At 33.7% G+C, this 24,524-nt stretch overlaps 1 protein-coding gene across 1 annotated transcript; it reads right to left on the reverse strand.

Annotated features, from left to right (window-relative positions):
• Nucleotides 1–5,384: 5,384 nt before the first annotated feature.
• On the reverse strand, nucleotides 5,385–12,904 carry LOC139152823 (26S proteasome regulatory subunit 10B). The gene is made up of 11 exons (XM_070726168.1): nucleotides 12,767–12,904; nucleotides 11,808–11,887; nucleotides 11,579–11,618; nucleotides 9,675–9,910; nucleotides 9,270–9,357; nucleotides 8,935–8,996; nucleotides 8,477–8,662; nucleotides 8,106–8,226; nucleotides 7,110–7,190; nucleotides 6,366–6,437; nucleotides 5,385–6,062 (listed from the first exon to the last, which is right to left on the reverse strand). Exons 1-11 carry the CDS (start codon nucleotides 12,849–12,851, stop codon nucleotides 5,944–5,946), a joined length of 1,170 nt encoding a protein of 389 aa, XP_070582269.1. The 5' UTR covers nucleotides 12,852–12,904; the 3' UTR covers nucleotides 5,385–5,943.
• Nucleotides 12,905–24,524: the final 11,620 nt, after the last annotated feature.

Consider the following 24,524-nt stretch of genomic DNA (forward strand, 5'->3'; position numbering starts at 1 on the left):
TCCAGGTGTATGTAGAATCAATATAAGGTTAATCAATGTATCTCACCCACAACTTTCGTGATTGAAATATAACATACCTGTTCATTGTGAGTGCTGTATCTACAATAATGTACAGTGTTTGGCCATGCTTTTTAATACAGAAATCATATTGTGTCCATTTCTGAGGGTTTCATACAGCGTGACCTCATGATCGTATGCAATAAATTCATACCATGGTCATTTCTAAGTAAACCCTTACCATTGGTTGTACAATCATTAATAGATATAGGATTAAGAATGCCGTGTTTTGTAGAACATGTGTGGAACTTATATGAAATGAGCAGTGACAAATAAAGAAAAGACCATACTGGTAGACAGGGAGAATCTGAGACATGTCATGTACCTTGACAATGCAAAACTCAACAATTAACAGTTGATACATGTTTCTAGAAAACATCCATTGTAAATTATTCAGCAGGATGTAATTCTCTCCGAATTTGAAAAAAATGGACTGTCATGCTTCAACAGAAAATACAATTCTGTCAAATATGGAATGTCATCATGTAACTCCTTTGAAGTATTTCCTACTAAATTGTAACTTCTTTGTTCAGCGAATACGAAGTAATTTTGCAATGCTCATAAACTCTGCAGTGTTTTCAATCCATTTACTTAGTTTATCTCACTTTCAAAATGCTCTGAGATGCAGTTTCTGTAGTAAGCTTTCATGATCAGTGTTCGTTACGCCTTGCTATGAGGACCTTTATCTGAAATGTCATGGACCACAAGGGACAGTGATCCATAGTTTGGTTAGATGCTTATCATTCAGCAAACTTCATTGTAATATTTACTTCATTTGGCTACAGTACATGTACAGTATATCCATAGTGGTTTGTATTATATGTGTCAAACACAAAGTGCCTGAGCAATTTTTTTTTTAGTAGACTGTACATATGCATTTCAATTTCTGTGTGCCTTGCTCATCCTATCCAAAAAAAGTTTGAATTCATTGGTGGCATGAAATGAAAATGAAATAGAAAAGATTGCATCGTGCTATCTACTTTGAACCCCGTCCAGTGTTTTACAAAGGTGTCATGAGACGTAGACAGCTGTTATTAGAAATGTAAAAGAGTGAGCCTGTTCACATAGTTTGTCTCCATTCTGATTTTGCCACTGGGAGCAGGGAGAAAATACCTTTGTTTTTATACAATCATAATTCTGTCCAAATATCATTAATATGCAATCTTCTTTTCACTGTGTCATGGGGGCTTAGGTACTAATTTAAATGTGTCAATCATAATTCATTGATTCCATTTGTTAAAATTCAGGTTTTTTCAACAGTTGATGTATAGAAAATGCAATCTACTTATTGACAATCTTCTTTAGCAATAGTAACTTGTGTAGTTTTTCTTCTCTGCTTACCTGTGGCAATGGACTTGTGCAGAAAAACTATCTCCTTTAAATCTTTGAAATTTCATGTTAGTACATGTACATTGCACTAAGGAAATGCACCTCATCTTTCAGTTTTTTTCTGTTTTGAAATTCAAAATTTCAAAGGGTTTTGATAAATTGATGGTGTAAATATTGAAAGACAGCTGTTGGATTGAGGGACAAAAAAATCTCTAATGAATTGCCTATCATTATCCTCTCCTACACAGGGACTTTACCATGTACTGGCCGTTACCTAGGCTCCATATGTTAGACTGCATCAAATCCTGCCATAAATATTTCGGTTGTGACACTTCAATGGTTCATTGTAATAGATAAATTGACGGTGTGGTGATGTGCTTTTGCATGTTGCTATAATTGACAATCTAGACCTTCTCTGAGAGTTAGGTCTGTTTAATATCAAAAAGCTCTAAGTGGTTGTCTTGTGACCTGTATTGCCTTTTTTTGTAATTTTGTAAAATGGTCTGGGCAAATAAAATAATTATAGCACTTGGAAAGACTTGTGAGTGTTATTTCCCGTGACAAATATAGACAACATACTTTGGCTGTTTGGCAATCCATCTGTCGTAGAGGGCGCTGTATATCGTCATTAGAGATGGGAGTAATTGTATTGTTGTGATAAGAAGGGTTTTTGTAAAAAGAGTTTGTTGTGATATAGAAAGCAGGTTTTTCTTTGTGAATTTGTGAATTTTCCACTATGAAAGATCAAAGCTTTTTGGAAGAGTAACATCAGCACTGGGCAATGTTTCTGTGATTCAAATAATGGGAACTAATAGCTGCCTCACTTTTCTAAGCAATAGGAATGCAATTTCTCTAATATTTTCAAAATTTAATCACATTCTGTGTATCTTTCTATCAAACTATGGCCAGGCTGAATATCTGTGCCTGCCTGCTATTTGAAGCTTAACTATTTTCGTGCATTTGCTAGAAAATTACCATATACATGATGCTTGGCGGGAACATGTTCATTTAAAATTTTCCAATAGAAAATACTGAAATTGATACAGGATGAGAGTTTGTGCACAAATAATGAAATTTGATGCAATATTTAATGGCTTTCTGTTATTTTGCTTAGGGAATTTTTAAATATCATTCCATCAACAAGAATTTCTATGGGTGTTATCCAAAGTGATTATATATTTCTCTGAGAGCGAAAACAAACACTTTGAGTCAAAAAAGCATATTCACTTGATCAAACCTGGTCTTGCATATTCATAGCATGGTAACCTGATACATCTCTGGCTTGTGGGTGAAATGTTTACACCATGGAGTTCACTCATCTGGCAGGAACATTATTCATCTATTTCAGAAAATTCCAAGTCGACAAACATGTTTTTTTCTCTGATTTGCTGTTTTTGAAAACCCGACTATCATAAAGTGACATGTGTTTGGTTGTAAATTTTGTTGTCCTAAGCCACTGGGTCAGAGCAGTTCATTGCACTCCTGTGACACCAAAACACAGGCCCCCTGCCTCTCCTTTGAACAAAAGGGTGGAGTCCAGAACAGGCCAGTTTTCTACAAATGGCACACATCAACAACTACGATCATAAACAGACTACTAAAACTGCTGACCTCTGACCTTGTTTGAAGTGATACCAGTATTTCATGTGGCACTTCGTTCTGTGTTTACTGAGTGTATCACCCGTAATACATCATTGTTGTTGGGACTAAGACGGAAATCAGTGCAAATGTGAGATCTTGATCTGGATGAACAAACACACTTATGCATTGACGTGCATGTGGCATGTCCCTGATTGTCCCAAGCTGTCTCTCTAGCAGAATTTAAATCAAAGGAATGAAACACTAAAAGTGGCACACCTGTATGTGCATTCATATATGATAGCTGTTCTCTATAAGTGAACATCTTTATCATATTTCAGTATTACATGCAAGCCACAGTATGGAATGGCGCTGTTCTGTACGCCTTCACAATAGCGCCCTCAGTACCATGTATGCCAAACTGTAATAAAATATTATTGAATTCATTAATTAAGAAGTGGCCACATGTTCATTCAGCAAATAAGTCAGTTGGACTCTGTAAACAATTAGTCTATTTGAAATTTTGTTAGAGACCTAGGACAAGATTTTTTCCCCTTGTGAAGACACCTACAACTTTGTAATTTTCTGTGTACACAAACATTTCTCATTAACAAAGACAAGTACATATAAGACACTGTTTATGTTCCCCAGGGCACAAGTCAAAGCAACCAAATGTGAAAGATATTCTGTATGAAACCATGAACAGAAGAATGTCTTCGAATCTAACCATTTGAAGGTATTGTAATATCTCTCTTGACCTTGCAGCAAGTGCATGGAAACCATAATTAGCAATTTTGGTACACCTTGTGTTCCCATTCAAGCAAAAGTAAGTTAAAGCCCCTGTAGCTGTAACTCTTAAAATTTGCTGACCTGAAAAAGGCTTTCTCTTTTTCTCTGGTTTTCTGTAAATTCTACAGATTTAAAGGACATAGTCTTTTACTACTGAAAAATTGGACAAGTAAATTTAAATTTTAACCGTTACCATTTTGATTTCCCGCCATTTTAAAAATTGGTAATATTGCAAAGAAAACATAGCATATGGTGTCCCAGTGGAAAACATTCAGCTCTATGCATTATATTCGACTACTCTGTTGTTTCTGTGAAGATTTCAATGCATATATGAGCTGGGTACTGTGCTTTTGCTTTATTTGCATGAGGGCGCCATTTTATTTTTGGGCAAACATTAATTATTTATCTTGCTCAAAATTGCACATGTAGTCCTAGTGGGTAGTTTATTCTACCTGTATAAACACCCCTCAATGAGTACATTCCAACGAACTTATTTTAGTTTGGAAGTAAAATCACAAAAATAATGCTAAAAAGATAAAGCTATCGGGCCTTTCTTTGTTTTGCGTCGAACTTTGTGTCAGTTTTATGGAGGTGTTCATCAAAAAGAATTTAAACTGGACGAATCACTTTTCTGCATACAAATCTTAGTTTACAAGTTTTGTGAATTATACTCAAAGCACCTAGATGCCTGTAGAATGTCACATTCTACTGTACATTTATGAGGAAGTGAAAATAAATTTCTGCTTGGATTCTTGAATGGGCATCCGTATTACATTGAAACAATGAAGTAAATATAAAACTTAAATGTGCAAAATGTTCTTTGTGTTTTTGAACCACCTGCTCGTATACCTGTCAAAAATTTGAACAGATGCAAAACAGAGAATTCATTTATTTTGGCCTCATCAGGAACTTCATCCTCTGTACTGACAAAACTTAAATTTAAAACTTGCAAGCAACATTTCCCATTTGGTGTTACTCAATCACCGTACAGATATTATAGTGCGGCGGGGATAATTGTAACTTAGCTAGGGATTCGCAGCAGTAGCCACACTAATCCCTACCACAGGCGACATTTTACACACCTTTTTGGGTATTGCAAGTTTTCAAAATATAGTATACTTTGAACCAAAAAAAAGAGACAAATGAAGAATACACTAGTTTCACTATCGATCCTTGACTCCGTGAACACTGGCAGAACATAGACCTTGCTCTAGGTTACATGGATGTGAATCGATGATTCAAAATGTATGCCCCAATGGCTGTCAGCTTTACAGACGCGATTGTCAAAATTATAGCAGATTATGTATTATTTAAACTAGTGTACATGTATTATTTTTACCAGTGTGCGGAAAGTGTGATCTCTAGCTGGACAGCTCCTATCAAAATCTGCTATTTCTGCCATGTTTATTGAACCAGTTGGGCACGTGCAGGACTGAAAGAAGTTCAGTTTGGAACATTTAAATTTACTGGCAGCACAGATTGGTGGGGGCACACAGTCAACAACTGGGAGACTCTCTACCTTGGTTAGAATTATCCACGCCGCACTGCTGCCACACCGCACTTCCATCTCTGTGCAGAAATTGTTGGTAACTAGTAATGAAATGTTAGACATGATGACAACACTAATAATATTGAAGCAGAATCTATGAATGGTTTATTTCTACATCTTGTGAGACACTTACGTAAAAATAATAAAGGTACATTATACAAAATGTATATTACAATAGAACTTACATAGCATCTACTACAATCTGTACTTAAGATATATGTCCCCTATAACAAGTGTGAAATTCATCCCAGAATGCTGGTTTACAGGGGGCCAGACAGCCCGCAGAAATTCTAATGAGGATGTTATACAGAACTTGCTCCTTGTGAGAGAAACTGCTTTTTCATGACTGATATCCTGTTTGTGTGAGAAATACTTGTGACATGGTAAATGAATGACGACAGCCTTAAACTTGTATATGAAACGGACCTCTTGTGCAACTGGCCATTATCTTCAGGCTGTGATTCTGTTTCAAAAACTTTTGACTTCTGCACTCTCAACAAATAACGACACTGTTGGTTAGAGACCAACCAACCTGCATTGTAAAGTACCAAAGGCATAATACCTTGAATGCATACTGGGTGAACATTAATTTTTTTTAAACCAATTGTTTCTTTAGAAGGTCAAGAATATCTCTAATGTCTTTACACTGGCTTGTAGTCTAATTTGGACTCCAATTTTTTGTTATCTCCTACTTTACGCACTGCTTTCATGAAATCTTCCTCTATAACATACTCTCTCTCAGCACGAATTGCATACATACCTGCAAAGACAGTGAGGGAATGCTTCATTACCAATTTTGAATAAGTAAACTCTTTCAAAATTAAAAAAGAAAATTGTGTACAACTTTCAGTATGTGATTTTAACCTAGGACATTTAAAGTGCTATTGAGTGTTTACAGTTAATATAGAAAGTGGTTAGCAAGTGGTTATTATGTCATTTTAAATCCATTTCAATCTTAACCTGAAAAGGTTACTCTGCTAGTTATGGAAATTCAAAAACACAGTATAAATGGCGATACTCAAGTTTTTCTAGGATAAAATGAAGGCTGTGAGATCTTACTTACCAGCTTCTGTGCATACATTCCTGAGATCAGCTCCGTTAAAACCATCAGACAGTTTAACTACAGCTTCAAAGTCTGTAATTTCAAGGAAATGGATAAACATCACAGTAAACATCAGAATTATTTCATCATTTTGTAAGAATTATAAGCTGATTAAAATACTCTGCAGCAAATTCAATATAACTTTGTCACTGATCAGCACAAAATTTTTGCTTTGATCACTAAAATTGTGAAGAAATTGAGAATGATGATTATATCAGAAGTTTGTATTATATGACATGAAAGAACAAACATTTTACAGATGACACAGCTATGTGCTGATCAAGAAGCTACAATGCACTGTACATATTCTAAACCCTAAGATATTGAGAATTCATCCTTGGAAATTTCATAGTCAATTTTACACAAGAAATTGGTGTTAGTATGTTGAAATCATATGTTCATCACTGAACAAACAAATGATGATACCACTTTTCAGAGTGTTCCACAGCGTTATATCAAGAAATGTTTCTCTCTTTGAAGCCTTGTGACTTTATGATATCAATTTTAAAACTGCTTCACATGCAATCCTTGAGTATTGAGAAACCATTTGAATATCAGTGGTGCAACAAATTTTCTTTGGGGAATCACTACATTATGCACACAATGACTTGTGTAAGACTTGTCCTACATGTGTGATTGATAACTGCACTCTATTTTCACTCTGTTGCACATATATCAACTTGAAACAGGAAGATGTACACTCACCTATATCACCATGTTTTGTTATTGGTCCTGCATGAATCTTTAAAATATCCATTCTAGCTTGTTCATTTGGGATGGGAATCTCTGTACATCAATAAAAAATACAGCAAATAATTATCATTCATAATACTTCCATATTTTGAATATGATCAGATGTTGCATGGTCAACAAAATAATAACAATTATCACTTACTGTAATATAACTCAATAAAACCTTTGCAATACACATAGACATAACATGTTCTTTGCCAAACTTGACCCTTTAATCATTATGGCTGGATCTATTCTATTGATACGGGGAATGTAAACAGGGTAAAAGCAGCTTGGGAATCAGAATGTACTAGCAGTGGTTGTCCGTTTACTGCAGAATGCATTTTTGGGCAGTGTCTTAGGCTGTACACATTTGACAATACTCTTCCAGTGTACTGCTTTACAATATACGGACTCATTTTGACATTCGTGTTGAAAATGGAGTTTCACCATTGTGTTTTTGTGAAACTTCTTCCAAATGAAGTGAACATGGAAATTACAGTCATTCTGAATGTCAAATGTCATTAAACCTTAGTATTGTAACTCCAATCTTAAATTTCCCCTGTGGAGAATTTGAGAAAAAGTTTAACATTAGTATTTTGAGGTACAGACAACGTCCTATGGTGCATTGAAATGTTTTCAATTTTCACATCTTTCCATTTGATTTGTAATTTTAACAAAAATGTGAATCTCTTCGTCTACCTCTCTGGAGTGAGACACAGGCCATTTCTGTCTCTTTCATAGAGGTAGACACCTTGGCAACTCATCACAATTACATTACATGCTTGGTAAGGCAGTACACATGTGACTTACTTGTGAGTTACTCAGGATTTGCACATTTCAAATGTCTACCTGAAAATCAAGCTGCCTTGACATAAGAATTGAACTGTCATTGACAACAAAACCTTCTTTACTACTTCTCAGCATCACAATAGAATGTTCAGAAATATTATCAGATATCTGACATACCAATTTTCCTGTCTAATCTGCCTGGTCTCAACAATGCTGGATCCAGTGTGTCTGGTCTGTTTGTTGCCATGATCATTTTGACTTTACCCAGTGTGTCGAAACCATCCATCTGATTCAACAGCTGTGACAGGGAACAAACAACATACAGCTATTTGTTACATTTGAAGTGACAGCGTGGTGAATTGCCCTCCAGAGATTCATGAATATTTAATGTCAGAACACTGGTTACAAACACTAATCTGCCATCTTAGATGCCATTTTGACATTTGGATTGCGGAAAAGAAAACTGAAGGTGTTAGAATTAAGAAGCTCTAGGAGCTTTTTCGTGGCAAGCCCTTATGAATATGTGTGTATGTTCTCTGATTACTCACTTCCATGAGTGTTCTTTGAATTTCTCTATCAGCCGATGTGCCTTCTGAAAATCTCCTTCCTCCAATGGCATCAATCTCATCCATGAAGATTATACATGGCTGGTGATCTCTGGCATAGCCAAACATTTCACGGATTAGCCTGGCACTTTCACCAATGTACTTATCAACAATAGCACTTGACACAACCTGAAAGGAGAATCACAGAGTATGAGAGAAGTTACTGTTAATTTTGATGATTCACATTGATAATTTTGATGAAAAAGTATGTATTTTAGAATCATCACACAAGAAATTTAGTAAGTGGGTTGAACACTTACATTTTCATTCATTTCACAAGATACAAACGAAAATGTGATTAATATCCATGAAAACTGTCACTGACAAAACTTGCAACAAAGTCCTTTTTTATTTACAATAAGAATTTCAAGCATTTGCTCTCCTGTCGATTCACATCTTACCTTTAAGAAGTTACAATCTAGCTGACTTGCAACAGCCCTGGCTAAAAGTGTTTTACCAGTACCTACAGAAATCAAGTACACAACAACATACACATGACAGAGTGAGATGCAATGGCAGAAAACTGTTCAAATTGTAAACAGACAAGTAAACTTCCTATGCAAACAAGATCATCTTTGTATTGGTGTGATTTCTAAATGTTTAAAAATATTATGATATCTCTAGAGTCAGCGTTGGTTGCCTTTGTTGGTGACTATACAAAAATCTATTTCTGAGTTCAAATACAGTATAATGTGAGACTAAGCTCTAGTTGGGTGCTGATTTCTGCACTACCTACCTGGAGGCCCATATAAAAGACATCCTTTTGGAGGGGTAATGCCAACACGCTGGAACAGCTCTGGATTCATCAGTGGTAACTCTATTACCTACATCAAATCAAAAATTAAAGATAATGATTAAATACACTTTTTGCCAGATTCATATGCTGTTATCCATGTCCAAATTGAATAACAAGAGTAATCCCAACATGTCCTAAATGAGGCATTTCAAAAGACTTGACAATTTGAAGGCTCTTCAGACATATACAAACGTAATTTCCCTCAATTTCTGTTTTGCTAAGACATACATAAACACAGCAATTTTACTTGACCTGACCTGATATGATAGTGTGAGCCACAAACTGCTGAACAATGTCGTAGACTGGGAACAAATCATATATTTTCTGATCACAAGACTGACATACCTCTCTGAGTTCTCTGATTTGTTCTGAAAGACCACCAACTTCTGAGTAGGATACATTTCCTGGGTCTTCATGTGACATGTTGTAAACCAATGGATCCACTTCTCTGGGTAGGTACCTCATTATCGTTAGTGTGGTCATATCTAGTGCTACTCTGGTACCTGGCTTTAACTTGATTTTGTCAACACCTCTACGACAACCAACTACATATCTTGGTCCATTTGTGGCTTTCACGATAACTGATCCAAAGAGTTAAAGAAGCAGAATGATAGTTAGGACATGAAAATTTGTTCAGTTATTTATACTGTAGCTGATATACTAGATTTCAAACATTCCCAGAACAAAAGTGGACTTTCATAACACCTACAGGTTTATCAAGTTCAGGTGTAAGGTCAGTATGAAGGTTATTTACTATACAAAGCAGTGTTCTCCCCAGGATCAAGCAAAAGCGTAGCGGCTAATTTGCATAATCATTTGCATATCATTAATTTATATTTGCATATGGATATAAGCTTGCACATGCACCCACGCATTCATGTACACTCACAACAAAATGCAATGGTAACACACAAGTATGCAATTTGAACATCATGGAAACTCTTTATTACACTTAAATAAATCATCACAGTATAGTACAATTGCAATTAAAATAGAAGATTCAAACAGTAACAGCAAGTTCAGATTGAAAGCAAGAAATGGTTCGTCTGATTGGAGTTTCATTAATACATATATTGCTAATAAAATTGTCAAAATTGCCAACAAAGAGAAAATTCACAAGTTTAGGCTTTACACAATTCAAATGTAATTGAGTTTTATATCATTTTTGAACGACAACACCGCGAATAATGTTTCATCACGGGGATCAATTTCAACCAGCCCCCCCCCCCCCCCCCCCCCCCCCCCCCCCCCCCGCGTAACTACCACTGCCACTGAAAATCGTCGTTCGATTCTTGATTTTAAAAATACCACCAAGATGATCACAAGACATGAACTAAGTACGACTAGAATCACTCGAAAATCAGGTGTAAAATTTTTCAGAGAACGTGTCAGAGTGGAACCACACGCGACGCCAGGATCAATGTCAACACGTTGTAAACACGTCGGCCAACATGGCCGCCGCCATATTGGAATTCATGCAATGTCAGAATGTGAACTCGATCGCGATCGTGATCGTACTCGGACAAAAAAAAAGATCATCGTTGTAAAATCATAATCAACCTCACTAGTCAACTGCTTCTTTTGTTTCTTTTGCGGTCCATTTCGTTGATCAAAGCATGGGAATGTGATCAAAGGTCCCGCTAGTGCTACGCATGCTACACCGCCTAACTCTGTGAATACTTGTCCTCGATGTATACCGACTCAAAGGTCTTTGTTGGTCGTAATAGTCGTTGTAGAATGAAAACTTGTGAACAACCCAGCCGATTCTTCTATTGTTTTAACGTTCCTCTCAACACTTACGGACAAGTTATCGGACGCATACCATACTTCACACCTTCCACTCTTTCACCAGGTTGAAAGTTGCAGTGAGCGCTAGTAGACAATGCATGCAACAGCTGGTAGCTACGCAGAGCGCTAGCGTGTGAACTAAAGGATGGCGGGAATATTTTAAAGCGTAGCGGGGAGAATCAAAGCGTAGCGGGGAGAGGCGAAAGCGTAGCGGGACCGCTACGCTAAAATGGCCTGGGGAGAACACTGCAAAGATTTCCTTTCCATAGTACGTATTTCCTTATTATAAAAGTTGGGTCCATTCTCATGTTGTTATCATCAGTATCGATATCAGTCTCCTGTACAGAATTAATTCCACACTTAGGAAATTGATGAACTTGGACTGTAAAGATGACAGATGACACCCTGGATTGAGAATTTCAGAGCAGAGAGAATATTCAGAGTGCAACTGATTAACTCACATTTTTCTTCTGTAAGCTGTTTCAACACTTCACCAACAATCTGTAGAAAAAGTTGATAATTATATTACATTGCATGGATAAAACACATTTTCTGAAAGTATCATGCTTCACCATATAGTAATTATTCATCATGTTTAAATGAGTCCGTGTATGTATTTTCAAAATGCATAAAAAACAAATTAGACTTGCTATACAAAAGGAGACAATATGGTACTTGTCCAAAACTTACCTGTCCTACACTCTGAAGAGCTTTTAGATCATTCTCTGATTTGTCATATGCCTTGGTCAGCTCTTTGAGCTGCTCTCGCACTGTGTGGCAGAAAATAAGATACACATGTTTATATTATCCTGATTAACAAGTTTCATCTAGAGCATATTCAAATATGGATAAACATGCCCCAAACTCACTCGCACTGGATGTAGAACTCCATAATTGCAACCTGTACTCTGGGCACTTATAAACAATTATGAAGTGTTATAATATAGATAGAATAAACCCTTCAACACTTGAGTAGTGATGTGACAATGTACGCACATGATAGATTTGTAACCAGAAGGTTGACTACTGATACTTGATGGGACGACTGTTATTCAGTCTTTTCTCAATAATGTGATGGTATGACATGTGATGGTCTTCTGTAACAACAGTAAAATGTGGTCCAAATTGCCTGGTATGACTCTGAGTGGCAAGGTGTTCTCAATTAGTTTTACTAAATTAACATTAATTCTTCATGTATAAGTATTTATCTACCAAAAGTCACAAATGGACCTCAACTTTTTCCAAATTTGCTTAAAAATAATATTACGATGGGATTGCTACTACTCATAACTTATTACATGTATACATAAATGCATTATCTAAATGTGCGAGTCAACACCACCTTACTTTTGACAAATCTGACATCTTTCTCACTGCGGCCTTTCCACGTCAAGAGACAATCAAGTTTACATAAAGCATGACTGAACAAAGGAGAAGTCAAGAGTTATCTATGTAAAATTGCTTCAAAACGTGTTTCTCCTTCTCTGCATTATTTACAGTGACTCAGCATGCATGCACAACTACATACAACTTCATAGAAGCGTGTACTGTGTATTCTGATATTTGGTTATGCGCCGTATTACACGGGTCGAGGATAATTTTCGTCGAAATAACACATTTAACATATCTTAAGAATTGAATCGACTTACTTTCTTTGAGTCTAGCATCTAATTCCTTGTGTTCAAGCAACTTCTTTCTGTAATCCTGTATCGCTTTTTCTCGTGGGTCGGCCATGTTTAGTAGAAAAATACCTTTGCATTCTGGGTGTTCAGGGTGCAGGAAGTTGTGGTGGCGCACTTCATATCGTCTGCAGCATATCTGTCGCCAGGAATGGAAGTTTACAAAAACAGTACAAAAAGCACGATTAGAAGCAGGGGAAAGCATAAGTGTGCGCATGCGTGTAAGGGCATCCTCGTACGCGGATGTCATTTCAAAGATGAACGTGCTTCTTGAGATACTTGTTTTGTACCTTTAGAAGCACAATCAGTAAATATCAGTAAATATAGGAAAATTGCATGTTAAACTCATTTTTAATGCTGCCAGTTTCTATTGAGGTAAACGTAGAATGCCTACATTTTCTACATAACAACATCTCTCCCCCTCCCTCTATGACATGCTTCTTGAGCGATATATTTTGTATCTTTAGAAGCACTCAATCAGAAAATATGGGAATATTGCATGCCAAACTCATTTTTAATGCTGTCAATTTATATTAATGTAAACGTAAAATGCCTACTTTTAGACATAACAATGTCTCTCACTCTCTCCACACCATCCCCCACCCCCTTATCTAATTATGATGTGCTTCTTGAGATATATACTTTTTGTCCTTAGAAGCACTCAATCAGAAAGCATAGCAAAATTGCATTGTTTTTGAAAATTATTTAATTTCTTTGTAGTGAAAGTTTGAATGCCTAGTGTGGATCACTAACATGTAATGCTTCTTGAGATACATATTTTTTACTCTTAGAAGCACACCGAAAAAAGATAGGAAAATCGCATCAATTACACCCTATTATGTTAAATTCAGTCATTCTATAATAGTTAAATATAGAATGCCTAAGTGTGGATCACAGTTTAAACAAAAAACTTTTTCCTCCCCTCTGTTATGGCTCTTTCTTCTTGAGATACATATTTTGTACCATTAGAATCACAATGAGAAAATTAGGAAAATTGCATGTTAAAACTAATTTTTAAGCAATCATGCCATTTTGTGTTCAGTTAAAATTAATATGCATATTTTAGGTCACAGTTTAAACCAAAATCCCTCCCCTATGTGATGTCTTGTGCTTGTTGAGATATATATTTTGTACTCTAAAAAGCACAATGAGAAAAAAATATGAAATTTGAATATTAAAACCAATTCTGTCGACAATATGTCTTTTCCTGCTTATTAAATTTAAAATGTCTAAAGTGTGTGTCACTTTTTAAACATAAATATCTCACCTAGCTACCCTCTATGAATACATGTGCTTCTTGAGATATATATTTTGCACTCTAAGAAGCACAATGAGACAATATACAGAACATTGAATGTTAAAACAAGTTTTATAGACAAAATGATGTCTTGTGCTTCTTGAGATATATATTTTGTACACTGTTTTAGTTAAATTTAGAATGCCTAAAGTGTGGTACTCTTTTGAAACATAAAGATCTCATAAGATATTAAATATATATATTATATATATATATATAATATATATATATATATATATATATATATATATATATATATATATACACTTCTTGTTTAGTTCAAGATCAGCTGGAGTAGAGTGCTCAATACTAGAGTAGAGCTAAATACACAACTGAGTTGATCAGGATAATCTAAAATATTACATTTCCACTACAAATTTGTTTCGATCACAGCCACCCGATGAGTGTAGGCGGCTCTGCAGCCTATACGAAACAAATTTGTAGTGGAAATGTAATATTTTAGATTATCCTGATCAACTCAGTTGTGTATATATATATATATATATATATATATATATATATATATATATAGATATATATATATATATATATATATATATAATAATATATAGATATATATATATATATTTATAGATATATAGATATATTGTTCTCTAAGAAGCACAAAGAGAAAAATATACAGAACATTGAATGTTTAAACAATTTTATAGACAGTATGATGTCTTGTGCTTCTTGAGATATATATTTGGTACTCTGTTTAGTTAAATTTAGAATGCCTAAAGTGTGGTACTCTTTTGAAACATAAAGATCTCATAAAGATATATATATATATATATATATATATATATATATATATATATATATATATATATATATATATATATATATAGATAGATAGATAGATAGATAGATAGATAGATAGATAGATAGATGATAGATAGATAAGATAGATAGATAGATAGATAGATAGATAGATATATAGATATATATATATATAGATATATATATATATATATATATATAGTTCTCTAAGAAGCACAAAGAGAAAAAGTATACAGAACATTGAATGTTTAAACCAATTTTATAGACAGTATGATGTCTTGTGCTTCTTGAGATATATATTTTGTACTCTGTTTAGTTAAATTTAGAATGCCTAAAGTGTGGGTCTCTTTTGAAACATAAAGATCTCTCCTAGCAACCTTCTATAATTACATGTGCTTCTTGAGATACATTTTTTGGACTCTAAGAAGCACAATGACACAAACACAGAACAGTGAATGTTAAAAGAATATTATGCGTTAAGTGTGTGTAACTTTTTAAACATAAAAATCTTTCCTAGCTCCTGCTCTTTTATGATAATTACATCTACTTCTTGAGATATATATATATTTTACTCTTTGAATCACAATTAGAAAGATATACATAATATTTAATGTTAAAACAAATTTTTTGATTAGTTAAATTAAGAATGCTAAAGTGTGGGTCACATCCCTTCTTAACTATTAAAATTTCCGCTAGGCCCCATTATTAATACATGTGCTTCTTGAGTATATATTTTGTACTCTTTGAAAAACAATTTGTAGACAATATGTCTTTTTCTGCTTTTTTACATTTAAAATACCTAAAGTGTGGGTCACCATTTAACCATAAAGATCTCTCCTAACCCTCTATAATTACATGTGCTTCTTGAGATATATCTTTTGTACTCTAAGAAGCACAATAAGAAAAATATACAGAATATTTAACGTTTAAACAAACGTTGTAGACTATTTGATGTCTTTTTCGCCCAAGTTAAATTTAGAATGCCTAAAGTGTGGGTCACATTTTGATCATAAAGATCTCTCCTAGCTCCCCTCTATAATTACATGTGCTTCTTGAGATATATTTTATTATACTGTAAGAAGCACAATGAGAAAAGATAGGACAATTGCATGTTGAAACTAATTTTTTTAGAAAATACAATGTCTTTTTCTGCTTAGTTAAATTTAGAATGCCTAAAAGTATGGGTCACCATTTAACCATAAAGATATCTCCTAGCTACCTTCTATAATTACATGTGCTTCTTGAGATACATTTTTGTACTCTAAGAAGCACAATTAGAAAAATATACAGAACAGTGAATGTTAAAACCAATTTTTTAGACAAAATGATGCTTTTTCTGCTTATTTAAATTTACAATGCCTAAAGTGTGGGTCATAGTTCAAACCTAGAAACCTCCTCCCCTGTATGATGTCTTGTGCTTCTTGAGATACGTATTTTGTACTCTAAGAAGCACCAAGAGACAAATATACAGAACATTGAATGTTAAAACCAATTTTGTAGACATTATGATGTCTTGTGCTTCTTGAGATATATATTTTGTACTATAAGAAACACAATGAGAAAAAGATAGGAAAATTGAATATCAAAACCAATTTTGTAGACAATATGATATCTTGTGCTTCTTGAGATACATATTTTGTACTCTATGAAGCACAATGAGACAAATATACAGAACATTGAATGTTAAAACCAAGTTTGTATGCAATATGATGTCCTTTACCATTTAGTTAAAGCAAAATTCTTTAGTGTTGGGTCACAGTTTAAACGAAAAATCCCTCCCCTGTATAATGTGTAACTGTGCTTCTCGTGGGTTTTTTGTAACTCTTAGAAGCACAATGAAAAAAGAAAATTCTATGAGCTTTAAACCCAACATTTTTCTCAAATTATGTCATTTTATAGTACGTAAACATATCCGGGATACTATATTACTTTTGTGGGTGCAGTACAAACATAAGAATATATGTCTTCTCTTCTCTATTATCACTTGTGCTTCTTGAGATACATAATTTGCACTCAGAAACACAGAAAGAAAGTAGAAAAGTGCATGGCCAAACCTGTTAGAAGCACACTGTAAAAAGACATGAAAATAAAGAAATTCATCATTGTAACGTAATTCATTGATTAAATTCTTTCATGTTTTATGAAGCAATTGTGACTTATCTTCTATAGACCAATTTTATTAATTAAACAAACACTTTTTCCTGTTGAATTATGACTGGTGCTTCTTGCGAGACATATTTTGTGTCCTCAGAAGCACACTATAAGAAGACATGAAAATAAAGAAAATTCATTATTGTAACGTAAGTTATCGACGAAATTCTTCCATGGGTTATGAAGCAATGAAAATTGTGACTAATCTTCCACAGACCATTAAAAAAAACATTCTTGTTATATTAAGACTGGTGCTTCTTGCGAGACTATATTTTGTGTCCTTAGAAGCACATGAAATATAAAGAAATTGAACCATTTTACCATAACTTGTCGATGGAATTATTCACGTTCTATAAAGCAATAGTGTTTTATCTTCCACAGACCAATTTTAATAATTCAAAAAAAACACACTTTCCTATCGAATTATGACTTGTGCTTCTTGCGAGACATATTTTGTATCCTTAGAAGCACACTGTTAAAAAACATGAAAATATAAAGAACTTGCACCATTTTAACGTAATCATTGATTAAATTCTTTCAAAGTTTATTAAGCAATTGTGACTTATCTTCTACCGACCACTTTTAATTGAAAGAAAAACTTTTTCCTTTATATTAGACTGGTGCTTCTTGCGAGACATATTTTGTGTCCTTAGAAGCACATTGTGTTAAAAGACATGAAAATCAAGAAATTGCACCATTTTAACGTAACCCAATAATGAAATTCTTTCATATTTAACTAAGCGATTGTGACTTATGTTGTTCAGACCGATTTTATTCGGTAAAAACACTTCTCCGTTTATATCTGACTTGTGATTCCTGCGAGACATATTATATATCCTGAAAAGCACACTGTTAAAAGACATGAAAATATAGAAGTTGCACCATTTTATGGTAGCTCTTTGATGAAATCCTTCCACAGCATCGTGATTTATCTTCTACAGACCTCCTTTTATTCAAAAAATCCCTCTTCTTATTATAATTCCGTGTATCTGAGGACCAATCTTCGGTTTAAAAATTACCTTCATGTGTATCAAATAACAACCATTGTTTGATGTTGAAACATAGCAATATTCTGCTGGTTATCATCGCGTCTTTAAACACATCTTGAAGATTTTTAAGCGCTAATTTCGAGGTTTATGACAGGTAAGTATAATGTGAACAAAAGACAATCCATCTGTTAATATATTCAAAATTTTTGACTTAATTACAAAATCTGACAGTGAAAAATGTGGCAATTAGTAAACATTGAATGTATATTCTCTCTTGTTTTTGCTTTTCTGGTGATGACAAGTATTTCAGTCATTTCTTGGAATGTGAATGGATGTCACGCTCTTTATAACGGTACAACTTTCTGTCTTAACTAAAGTGTAACCATTGCGCTGACTTTAATTTTCTACAAGAAACCCATTCTACAATGGCAAATCAGGCACATTGGAAAGTTGTTTGGCGTGCGCCTATTTACTTCTTTTATGGAACGAGCAATTTTGCTGGTGTTGCGGTGCTGTTTCCGCGAAACAAAAATGTTGATGTTGTTTCTGTCAAAAGTATCATTCAAGGTCGTTTACTGCATTTGCATGTTAAAATGGATGATACTTCCTATCATTTGCTCAATGTTTTTGCTCCTACCAATGGAGATGGTCGTTGCATTTTCTTTCAAAGGCTTCGTACAGATTCATGAAATATGACTAAAACTTACCCATACCCCAAAGTTTAACATCGCAAATTACAGTGGATCGCAAATTCTACCAATTATTTGCTAGACATAATAAGAAATGCAATGCTTTGTATGAAATCTGTTTTAATTGCTACAGAAACATACCAGAAATATAAAATTGACTTTTAATAGAAAAAAAATATTTGGATTGTATAGCTGTAATAGCCATATTTTGAAGAGTAATGCATTATCACAGTTCTGCAGACTGGCACCTTTTTTCAAATTGTTAAATTATTCTTGTGAGTCATCTAATGAGCTTAACCTGGCTTGTTTAGTATTAGAAAGGCAATTTATTAGTCTTCAAAATGACATATTGTAATGTTCAATATTGTCTATCTTTGTTTCTGAAATAAGACAAACATTTACCCGATACCCTAACGTTTGTATCGAAAATTACTGTTACACAGCTAATCTCAAATTTTACCAAAGTTTTACTTAGATATATTACAAAGACAATACTTCGTATGAAATCTGCTTTATTGCTGCAGGGAAATGTCATAAATATATCAAGACTTTTAATAGCAAAAAAATTGCCATACTTTTGCTACACATGATACAAAAGGCAACGTTTATATAAAATCTGATTTGTTTGTTTGTTTCAAAAGTATGTCACAAATATGAAATAAACTTTTAATGGGAAGATAATATGATTTAGTAGCCATTTTGATCATTTTGGTAGGGCACCCAGATATGGCACATGTATGTGTTTCAGCAAATTTGCCGTGATACGTGGGTACCCTTCCAAATATGATCCAAATGGCTACTAAATCATATCATATTCCTGTTAAAACTTATTTCATATTTGTGAAATAATCGTAATCATACCAATCCATAATCCGATAACACTAGGTCAAAATTCGTAATACACAAGTTATAAAACATAGACTCTTGACAGAACAGAGCAGATAGTAAAGTACCCGTACACACTCATGTAACTCTCATTCTAGGGCTGAATTAGGTAAATCTGGACTCATTGCTCAATTGAATTTCTTATAATCAAAATTCACTCCTGTATAAGCAAGCCAACAGATTTTGCAGAAAACATATTGCTTTTTTTCTTTCCTTTTTATCCTTTCTGTCGTTATTCAAGTAAATAACTGACGCTAACATTCCGGTCAGAACTGTACATATATTTCACTGTTATATTAAGCTGGCAAAACTGTGCGTTGCTGCACTAAAAGTCAAACCACAGAACTGTTGCTATACAAAAATACTAAAACAACACTACTGTGCATTAATCTCTGCGTGCATTGCTATGTCGTTGTCATGTTTTTTGCGCATTCTTGTTGGTTAAAGAGTAAAAAAGTGAGGAGAAATTTAAAAAACCGCGTCACCGCATCATTTTTGCAATATATCTAGTATGGGAAACAAATTTGTAACAATTTACGCTAAACGAAAAAAATAAATTGAAGAAAAGAAAATTGAGTACGAGACAATGTGATTACAAATCGATCTATAGATATATCTATCCATCTATCTGATGACGAATTTATCGATCGATAAATCGATCTATCGATTAATTGATCTATTTTTCTATCGAATTGATAGATCCTTCGTTCTATCGATCGATCTGCCCATCAATTTATCTATCGATCAATTCGATCGACCGACCATCTATCAACATCAATATATAGATCGATCGATCTATCGATTGAGTGATCGATTTATCTAGCGATACATTGATCGACCTATCTATCTATCTATCCATCTATCTATCTATCTAATATCTATCTATCTATAAATCGATCGATCTATCGCTCCCAATTAATCACTGAATCAGATGTTATCAGTTAATTGATACAGTATTGGTTGTTTTGATGCAGTATTGGTTGACTTTTCTACGTTATCAGTTGATTTAATCCGTTGTTGGTTCATTGATACGTTATCGGTAAATTTGTTGATACGTTATCGGTTAGGAAAAATTACTACGTTATCGGGTTTGATACGTTATTGGTTAGTAACAAAGTTATCGGTTTTAACAAGGCTTCTGAAAAATACAGGTTTGTTATCCCGGGGGGGGGGGGGTGCATGTAGCCCCTCTAGCCCACGGCACATAAACGTATACTTTCAACTAATGCTCATGATATAAATACTCTTGTTACTCGTAAAACCGAATTTAGGGTTAAAATATTGGTTTTCTGTTTACAAGCTTGCCAGCAAAATTATCTATCGTAAGTCTCTCGGGTCTTTTGGTTGGCCCTTGGCGTGGGCGTACTGATCACCTGCTTGAATTTTTTTGGGAATAGTATTGGTCTCACGGTCCTTGGTACTTATTTGGGTAACAGTAGTGAGTATTAAAAAAAACTGGATTGACTGTGTTAATAATGGCGGGATAGATATGCTCCAGCTATGCCATTCCAAGGCCGCGTCATGTAATAATCCCCTTGCTGTAACCAAACTCTTCCATCTTTTGATTTGCCTCTGTCCTCCTGCTTTTATCATCGATGAAATTCAACATAATTTTCTTGATTTCCTCTGGCAAGGAAAACTTTGGGTATCAAATCAATCAGTTTTTGCTCCATTGAAGTTAGGAGGGCAAAAGCTTATCGATATCTTTTCACGTTTGAAAGCTTTTAGGTGAAAATATCTTCAAAAAAATATGTATTTAGGTCTGGATAATCCTTCATTTTTGTTCGCTGTTACACCTCTCAACTTTTTATAGTCAGTTTTCAGTATGTTTCAGGATGTCTACCTAGATTTTATCTTTAGCTTTTGAAAATTAAAATGGTCTGTAGAAGATTAGTCACAATATTAATGACTTCATAAACCATGAAAGAATTTCGTCGATAAGTCACAATTGCTTCAAAAAACGTGAAATAATTTCATCAATAAGTTACGGTAAAATGGTGCAATTTCTTTATATTTTCATGTTTTTAATAGTGTGCTTCTAAGGACACAAAATATGTCTCGCAAGAAGCATAAATTGGAAGATAAAATGAAAAAGTTTTTTTTTTTAAATTAAAGATGGACATTTGAAGATAAGTCACAATTGCTTCATAAAACATGAAATAATTTCATCACTAAGTTATGGTAGAATGGTGTAATTTCTTTGTATTTTCCCGTTTTAACTGTGTGCTTCTAAGGACACAAAATATGTCTTGCATGAAGCACCAGTCATAATTCTATAGGAAAAAGTGGGTTTTTTTTTAAATGATTAAAATTGGTGTGTAGAAGATAAGTCAAATTGCTTCATATAAAGTGAAATAATTTCATCACTAAGTTATGGTAGAATGGTGTAATTTCTTTATATTTCATGTTTTAATAGTGTGCTTCTAAGGACACAAAATATGTCTTGCAAGAAGCACAAATCGGAAGATAAGAGGAAAAAATGTTTTTTGAATTAAAATTGGTGTGTAAAAGATGAAACACATTTGTTTGATAAAATATGAAAGATATTCATCAGTAAGGTAAGTTAAAATGGAGTTATTGTAATTTCTTTATATTTTCCTGTTTTTAATAGTGTGCTTCTTAAGGACACAAAATATGTCTTGCAAGAAGCATCAGTCATAATTCAATAGGAAAAAGTGGGTTTTGTTTTGTTTTTTGAATGATTAAAAACAGTTTGTAGAAGATAAGTCGAATTGCTTCAATAAACGTGAAATAATTTCATCACTTAGTTATGTTAAAATGGTGTAATTTCTTTATATTTTCCTGTTTTTAATAGTGTGCTTCTAAGGACACAAAATATGTCTTGCAAGAAGCACCAGTCATAATTCAATAGGAAAGTGTGTTTTTTATTTGAATTATTAAAATTGGTCTGTGGAAGATAAGTCACAATATCTTCATAAAACATGAAACAATTTCATCAATAAGTTACGGTAAAATGGTGCAATTTCTTTATATTTTCATGTTTTTAACAGTGTGCTTCTAAGGATACAAAATATGTCTCGCAAGAAGCACCAGTCATAATATCAAAGGAAAAAGTTTTTTTTTTCAATTGAAAGTGGTCGGTAGAAGATAAGTCACAATTCCTTCATAAAACATGATATACTTTCATCAATAAGTTATGGTAAAATGGTTCAATTTTTTAATATTTTCATGTTTTTAATAGTGTGCTTCTAAGGACACAAATATGTCTCGCAAGAAGCACAAATTGGAAGATAAAAGGAAAAGTGTTTTTTTTTTTAAATAAAAGATGGTCAGTAGAAGATAAGTCACAATCGCTTAATAAATATGAAAGAAATTCATCAGTAAGTTAAGTTAAAATGGTGTAATTTATTTATATTTTCATGTTTTTCATAGTGTGCTTCTTAGGATACAAAATATGTCTCGCAAAAAGCACCAGTCATAATATCAAAGGAATAGGTTTTTTTTTTCAATTGAAAGTAATCGGTAGAAGATAAGTCACAATTGTTTCATAAACATGAAATAATTTCTTCAATAAGTTATGGTAAAATGGTTCAATTTCTTAATATTTTCATGTTTTAATAGTGTGCTTCTAAGGACACAAAATATGTTTTTGCAAGAAGCACAAATTGGAAGATAAAAGGAAAAAGTGTTTTTTTAAATAAAGATAAAAGATAAATGTCAGTAGAAGAAAGTCACAATCGCTTAATAAAATATGAAAGAAATTCATCAGTAAGTTAAGTTAAAATGGTGTAATTTATTTATATTTTCATGTTTTTAATAGTGTGCTTCTAAGGACACAAAATATGTCTTGCAAGAAGCACCAGTTCTAATATCAAAGGAAAAGTTTTTTTTTTCAATTGAAAGTGGTCGGTAGAAGGTAAGTCACAATTGCTTAATAAACTGTGAAAGAATTTAATCAATGAGTTACGTTAAAACGGTGCAATATCTTTATATTTTCATGTTTTTAACAATGTGCTTCTAAGGATACAAAATATGTCTCGCATGAAGCACAAGTCATAATTCAATAGGAAAGTGTGGTTTTTATTTGAATCATTAAAATTGTTCTTTGGAAGATAAGTCACAATTGCTTCATAAAACATGAAATAATTTCATCAATAAGTTACGGTAAAAATGGTGCAAATTCTTTATATTTTCATGTTTTTAATAGTGTGCTTCTGAGGAAACAAAACATGTCTTGCAAGAAGCACCAGCCATAACATCAAAGGAAATTTTTTTTATTCAATTGAAAGTGGTCTTCGTAGAAGATAAGTCACAATTGCTTCATAAACGTGAAATAATTTCATCAATAAGTTACGGTAAAATGGTGCAATTTCTTTATATTTTCATGTTTTTTAACAATGTGCTTCTAAGGATACAAAATATGTCTCGCAAGAAGCACAAATAGGAAGATATAAGGAAAAGTGTGGTTTTTTTATTACAGATGGTCAGTAGAAGATAAGTCACAATTGTTTCATAAAACGTGAAATAAATTCATCAGTAAGTTAAGTTAAAATAGTGCAATTTCTTTATATTTTCATGTTTTTAATCGTGTGCTTCTAAGGCACAAAATATGTCTCGCAAGAAGCACCAGTCATAATTTAATGGGGAAAAAAGGGGTTTTGAGTAAAGTGGTTAAAATGGTGCAATTTCTTTATTTTCATGTCTTTTTACAGTGTGCTTCTAAGGAACGAAATATGTCTCGCAAGAAGCACCAGTCGTATTTGGAAACAGAGAGCACGGACGATACGATCACATGTGGATTTCACTACGATTGTGGTTCTAGAGGTACAAAACAAGTATCTCAAGAAGCACGTTCTTTTGATCTTTCAAATGACATCCGCGTACGAGGATGCACGCATGCGCACACTTTGCTGCTTCTAATCGTGCTTTTTGTATTTTTTTTGTAAGCTTCCATTCCTCCTGTCGCACGCAAC

This window comes from Ptychodera flava, chromosome 16, assembly GCF_041260155.1.
Source record: "Ptychodera flava strain L36383 chromosome 16, AS_Pfla_20210202, whole genome shotgun sequence".
In the NCBI taxonomy this organism is placed as follows: Eukaryota; Metazoa; Hemichordata; class Enteropneusta; family Ptychoderidae; genus Ptychodera; species Ptychodera flava.